The sequence below is a fragment of the Aricia agestis genome, chromosome 7, assembly GCF_905147365.1.
Source record: "Aricia agestis chromosome 7, ilAriAges1.1, whole genome shotgun sequence".
NCBI classification, from domain to species: domain Eukaryota; kingdom Metazoa; phylum Arthropoda; class Insecta; order Lepidoptera; family Lycaenidae; genus Aricia; species Aricia agestis.
The window spans coordinates 14,729,836-14,736,823 of NC_056412.1; the positions used below are offsets into that span (position 1 = coordinate 14,729,836).

General features: G+C 32.7%; 1 protein-coding gene across 2 annotated transcripts; it reads left to right on the forward strand.

The window, feature by feature from the left end:
- Positions 1 to 810: 810 nt before the first annotated feature.
- On the forward strand, positions 811 to 2,737 carry LOC121728644 (uncharacterized protein K02A2.6-like). Of its 2 annotated transcripts, XM_042116868.1 has the most exons (3): positions 811 to 2,137; positions 2,230 to 2,337; positions 2,612 to 2,737. In XM_042116868.1, exons 1-2 carry the CDS (start codon positions 856 to 858, stop codon positions 2,304 to 2,306), a joined length of 1,359 nt encoding a protein of 452 aa, XP_041972802.1. In that variant the 5' UTR covers positions 811 to 855; the 3' UTR covers positions 2,307 to 2,337; positions 2,612 to 2,737. The 2 variants fall into 2 exon arrangements, with proteins under 2 accessions (XP_041972802.1, XP_041972801.1); XM_042116867.1 differs by having other exon boundaries at positions 811 to 2,337.
- Positions 2,738 to 6,988: the final 4,251 nt, after the last annotated feature.

A 6,988-nucleotide genomic window follows, 5' to 3' on the forward strand; every position in this document is an offset into this window, starting at 1 on the left:
GAAAATATTTTAAAGAAGGGGACAGAGTTCAAGTAAGAAGCTATAATGACGACAATAAATGGAAACTGGCGACGAGGATCGTAAAAAGTGCCGTGGATGGAAGTGGATAAAATATCACGTACGGTACCCATGCGCTCCATACAACCCTTTACTCCCATGATCCAGGGGCTCCCAGTCCTGTGATGATAGCCCGCTTCACAAATTTTCCCATCTTCATTTTCAGCAAACATACATATCCAAATGGAAAATCAATTGGCACAAGTTTTGGCACAAATGGCCGAAACCATGCGCGGCTTACAATTACAACAGGCGAATTTACAACAATCACTGCTAAGTCAGGGTAAGCAAAGCACCAATATGAGTGGCATTAACTTGCAGCCCTATGATGAAATAAATGAAACTTTTGAAAGCTATATTCAGCGTCTTCAAAATTACATTACATTGAAAAATGTTTCTGATCCTAACATCAAATTACAGCTATTCCTAAATTGCATTGGGCCAAAATATTATCAGGTTTTAAAGAATTTAACTGCTCCAGATACCCCGGAAAACAAAACATATGAAATTTTAATCGATACTTTAAAGAATTATATAGCTCCGGAACCTGGAGAAGTTGCCCAACAACACAAGTTTTGTCTCAGAACACAACAAGAACATGAATCTCTTTCTAATTATGTATCAGCATTAAAAGCTCTTGGTGGAAAATGTAACTTTGTATGTGGAAGCTGCAAGAAATCTACATTTGAAACACACCTGCGTGTTCAATTTATCAGAGGGTTACGCAGTTCAGAGATTAAAGAAATACTTTTGCAAGAAGCATCTACAACTTCTTTTGATAATATTGTTAAGACAGCAATGGCTATAGAAACCTCTAAATTTGAATCCAAGGAAATGGAAAGCGAAAATTACACAAACATTAATAAAATTTCATTAAAGAAGAATAATTACAGAAAAAATCAGAGCAAAAATATATACAAGGAAAATACAGACCATAAGAATGAAGATAAAATAAAATGTTACAGATGTGGGAAAAATAATCATACAGCTTACAAATGCCGACTGAAAAATAAAATATTTTGCAGGAATTGTAACTTAAAAGGGCACGTAGAATCAGTATGTTTCAAAGAACAAAAACAATTACAAATGTATGACACATCCAATTCCAATATTAGCGATGAGGAAGAGATTTTTGAAATAAATAAATTACATACAGGAAATACAAATACAGAAAATGATAAATTCAATATTACACTTCAATTAAATGGGAAAATGCATACATGGGAACTTGATACAGGAGCAGCGGTGACTACATGCTCGGCAAAATATTACAAAGAAAATTTTCCTAACCTGAAATTACAAAATACAAAGATTAAACTAAAAACATACACAGATGAAATCCTTCATCCGATAGGAACCTGCTTAATACAAATAAAATACAAGAATAAGGAAGTAAAAGAAAGATTATTTGTCATAAATAGAGATGTAGATCCAGTTGTTGGAAGAGAATGGATAAGAAAATTAGGGATCCATTTTGAAATACATAAACTAAATAAAGTAGAAAAAGATATAACAGAAAAGGAGTTCAAAGCGAAGTTAGAGAGTTTACTTGAAGAATACAAGGACTTGTTTGTGGAACAAATTGGAGAGATAAAAGACTATGAAGCTTCATTCAAACTAAAGGAAAGTGTTAAACCTGTATTCTTGAAACCAAGACCTGTACCGTTTGCCCTACGAGACATGGTGGAAAAAGAATTAGACCGATTGGAAGAAGTCGGAATTCTGGAGAAGGTCACATACTCTCAGTGGGGTACACCAATAGTACCAGTAGTTAAGCCATCTGGACAAGTACGATTATGTGCAGACTACAGGTCTACACTGAATAAAAATTTAGAAAATGATAACTACCCAATTCCACGAGTCGAGGAGATATTTTCCAAGCTGAGTGGTGGTAAATATTTTTGCACCTTAGATATAAATCAGGCGTACTTGCACATGAAGACAGATGCAGCTACATCTGAAATGCAAGCCATAAGTACATGTCAAGGGACCTACAAAGTTAAGCGGCTAATGTTTGGTGTAAAGATTGCTCCCAATATCTGGCAAAGATACATGGATCAAACTCTTCAAGGGCTTCCAGGTACAGCTTGTTTCTTTGATGATATTGCTTTACAAGGAGAAACATATTTACAATTACTCCAAAGAATAAAGATAGTTTTTGAAAAATTACAGAAGTGCGGACTACACCTGAACAGGAAGAAATGCCAATTTTTCCAGAAGTCCATCACTTACCTGGGACACATGATTGATGTAAAAGGTTTACACCCTACAGAAGAAAAGGTGAGAGACATTAAAAATAGTCCACGTCCAACTGACATCTCATCTCTTCGTACATTTCTTGGCATGATAAACTATTATCAACAATTTATACCCAATCTTGCATCAAAATTAAATCCCCTTTACCAATTACTTCATAAGAATACTAAATTTGTTTGGACAAAAGAATGTGAAAAGATTTTTCAAAAATTAAAAGAAGAAATTTGTAGTGACAAAGTACTTACACCATTTCAAGTAAACTTACCCATAACTTTAGCTACTGATGCTTCATCCACAGGTTATGGAGCAGTATTATCACATATAATGCCAGACAAGTCAGAACGACCAATAGCTTTTGCGTCCAGATCCCATCCTCGTCGCCAGTTTGTTGTATATGTACTTGGAAATAAACTTCGTAATCGGCTGAACTTATTTTATTAATAACACAGTATTTTACACTATTGTATTATATCAATGCACAATGCTGCCCTCGTAATTGTAAATGCAGTATTTGCAAAATGGCGGTTTCGAGAAAAACGCGGTTAAAGGTTTTTTTACGTTCTCTACAATTACTGAAATCATATATGTTTGATTTTTGACTGAGTATGTACATAATAAGTCAATTTACTATTTACTTTAACATTAATGACAATTTTATCGATTAATTAGTTTATAATGTTGAATACTGCATTTTATCTTGGTATTTATATTTGATATTTGCATTTATTTTAAAGTGAAATGCAGTATTTGTGCTTAGTACTGCGTTTATGCCTAGGAAATAATTCAAACTGCAATTATTTCTAGTACATCGAAACTAAACAATCGACTATAAATTCTATAAATGCAGTAAATTATCATTTTGTGGACACATAAAATAATAGGAATGTAGATAAAATTACAAATAAAAGTCACAATTTATAAAAATAATAAGTACTTTATTAAAGTAAAGCTCTCATTAAACAATTCAATGTTAAAAACACAGCCATAAAAAATTGTACTCAACAAATTACTCAAAATCAACAATCATAACTTCTTCATTATTAAATCTTCTAAAGAGATTTGCTTATTCTCTTTTAAAATTAAAAACAAAAGTAACTTATACCGTCAAAAAATAAAAATTAAATAACGTACATTAAACAACGAACTTAATTCTACTAAAGGCACTTTATCAGTCTTCTTACTTGTTTATTTAAATTCAGTCTTCTTCTTGTACATCTAAAACATTTACGAGATCAATAGAATTATTATCAGTGTAAAGATTTTGCCAAAATGGTAACCTGTTTGGTGGAATTAATTTGGATAGAGTTTTAGGTAAGAATGGCAGATTTTCGAGCTTCGGTTATACCTCTAGGAATCGTGTTTTGAATTGGATCAGGAATTGACTTTGATTTTGTTAGTTTAAGTTTCAGAAAATCCATTTCTCGAATTTCACCATCGTATCCAGTTTTAACAAATAAATTAAAGTTTTGTATGCGTACCTCTACGTAGACTATGTCTTTCAAATAAATACGATTAATTATTTTTTTTAGTTTATGTTGAGATGATTGATCAACATATTTGAAAAAGTCGGTGACTTCCATAGCTTTCACTGTTACTTTTCCTGAGTTACTCATTTGCACACAATCTATAAAGTCACTAAAATCGTATACTTTCTTTGCTTTTTGCAACTGATTTTCAACCTGGTGGTGAAAATTGTCAGCAGACATAAAAGTATGTCCTGGTTCGAGATATTTTATTACAATACTCTTTGCATTTATTAAAGAACTGTTTATTATATGGACTAGAAATGTAAAAAATGCCCAATTTTTATTTTGGCTCGAACAATTATCAGTCCATACCGTTATATCAGTACAATCACGTTTGCTAATGAAAAATGCTCTAAAAGCACTAATGATGTCTTCTTGCTTTCTGCCGGAAATTGCTTCGTGCCATATTGCGGCAAATGGCAGAGATTTTGTCTTACTGGATCCCAGGGGCACGAAACTTTCATTGAATGCTATTATTCTAGGACAAAAAATAACTGCTTTGAACATGTCAATTCTAGGCAACATGATGACTTTTTGTAAATCTGCTGAATAAAAGGCTTTATGAATAAATTTAGTAGACGAATCGACATCTTCTTGATACAATTTTCTGGCCATCTCATATCTTGTCTTGTGAAGCTTATAGAAATTACAGGTATCACAGGATGCGGGGTCCTGGCACGTGGGCTGGTGTATTTTAAAACCTTCACATTCTTCGCATTCTTCATTGCCCAAAAGGGTAAACGAGATATTCATATCTTTTTTTAAAAAACGTCTGTATAATTCATAAGAAATCTTAATGTGCGGATATTTTTCGATGAAATCTTTGTACATTACAGTCGCGTTTAGATCACTAGGTAGGTATCTTCGGTTCGGTGCGTGTTTTCTTCGATAATGGGCAACTGCAGGTCTAAAACTTTCTATGTGGTTTTTTAATATATTTCTATCTATTTTATCTTTGTGCTCCCTTTTTCCACGTTTGTCAGCTTGCGCACCTATTGGTTTTTTTAAAGAATCCAATATTCTACGATCATTTTTTTTATGATATCCTAGTGTTGTTAAAAAAAATATTTTGCAGACTTCTACTTTTCCATTTCCTTTATCGAGAAAATATTTAAATGTATTATTACGAGACAAGGTACTTGCTTGTATCCGCCTACAGACTTGTTGCTTAGTTACTAAGGATTGTATGTACTGTCCCTGACTTTCATAATTTAGTTTCCAATAGGTGTTATTGATATTAAAACGGTCGGCCTCTGAAAATGAATCAGAACATTTCTTCTTGCAGGATGTAGTACACGCTGGTTTTACACAGAATTTTTCTAACTTTCTCTGTTTCCTTACTTCTTTTCTTGTTTTCACAGTTTCTATGAATCGTTTTCTTATTCTTGGTGTTCCTTTTTTTGTCACTCTCATAGAAACATCAGATTCATTTTCTTGTCTTTGCAGAACACAATCTGTTTGTATAATTTGTTGATGCAGTTCAGTTGTTGTTCCAGTCTTTTCCATAATCTCTTCAGGCCCATTTTTATTGATTTCCTGACTGTCCGTCTCGTCACCAGGCGTGGTGGTGGTATCATGTTCCTCATGTAGATTTTTTATATTTACTTTCCATAATTATCTCATTACACAATAATGAGCCAAAGCTCTCATCTTTTGAAAAAGAATATTCTGAAATGCTAATGTCTCCCAAATCCCCTGGTGGCTCATTAAAATTTTCTGACGAATTAATCATAGGTTGTGATACTGTGATATCGCGAGAACATGCCCCAACTTCGATCCCATTATCTTTCAAATCAATTGGTTCAATTTCCATGATAATTGTGCTGGTTAACTCATTTTGTTCAACATTATTTCTATCGATCTCAGCGTTGGCCACCATTTGTACTAATTTGCGACCACGGAAATTATTTGACGTCATTATTACCTGCAACACAAAAGCAATAAAATAAAATTAATAAACATTAACTATCTACTACATTTAACGGACACATTACATAAATATCTACAAAAATATCTATTAATAAATGGTCCCATTTATTAATACATACCAAGTAGGTATTCAAAATAATCGTTGAATATTGGATTCTTTAAAAAAACCTATAATGCGCAAGCTGACAAACGGGAGCACAAAGAGAAGATAGACAGAAATATATTAAAAGACCACATTGATCGTCCCATTTATTAATACGGAATACCTACTAGTTAGATATTAATAAATAAAAATATAAGGACAGTCAATGTGGTCTTTTAATGGGACTTAATGTTACGTAAATACCTAGTTTGGATACGTTATGACATTGATTTGATTTATTATTGTAGTTGTTATATTATTGGTTATTATTATAAATAAAAAACGAGACTACTTACCGTCAAATATCGTATATGTATGTTAAATAGCAGCCGCGTGCGGTGAGTTCGGCTTGCAATCGCAGACTGAGGCTCGGGGCGCTGCTTAGGCAACATGCAGTACCCGCGTTCAAATTCAAAACATAATATCATATTTTGCACAGCGCCATGAATCAACTCTATTAACACTACACTCAAATGCAGTATTAAACATTTACTGCATTTGAATTTTGAAAACACTCATAGAAATATAAAATGTACAACATTAAAATGCAGTTCATTATGCGAATGCTGCATTTAGCTCTACGATAAGAATGATACTGCAATTAAAATTAGTAGTATATAACAAAAGACGCATACAAAAATAAAACGTACAACTTTAAAATGCAGTTAATTATGCGAGTGCTGCATTTAGATGTACGACATGATTAGTACTGCAATTTAAATTAGTAGTATAGACATTAGTACTGCATTTTATCCTTGTAAATTATTATTACTGCATTTAAATTAGCAAACTCCCGGGAAAAACATACAAATGCTGCATTTTTGCTTATAATTTTAATACCTTCCATAGTATTTTTTTTATTATTTTTTTTACCAAAAGTTACATACGTGTCTCTTAACTTCATTTTCGATAAAAACAGGAATTTGGAAAAATGACGATTACTGCATTTATAATTACGACGGCAGAATGGAGAACGGGGAAAATATATAATAGAAAACGCTGGCTGTCAAACGTCATTTGTCAATCCTTGTTTGACACTTGTCAGATCCTTGACATAGAGTACAGCATAGTGCATTAA

Excerpts from the sequence above, each read along its gene's own strand:
- LOC121728644 (XM_042116867.1), top strand. The coding sequence starts at position 856 with ATGGCTATAGAAACCTCTAAATTTGAATCCAAGGAAATGGAAAGCGAA. Across the intron at positions 2,338-2,611 it reads TACACCCTACAGAAGAAAAG|GTTATGGAGCAGTATTATCA; the intron begins GTGAGAGACATT and ends CTTCATCCACAG.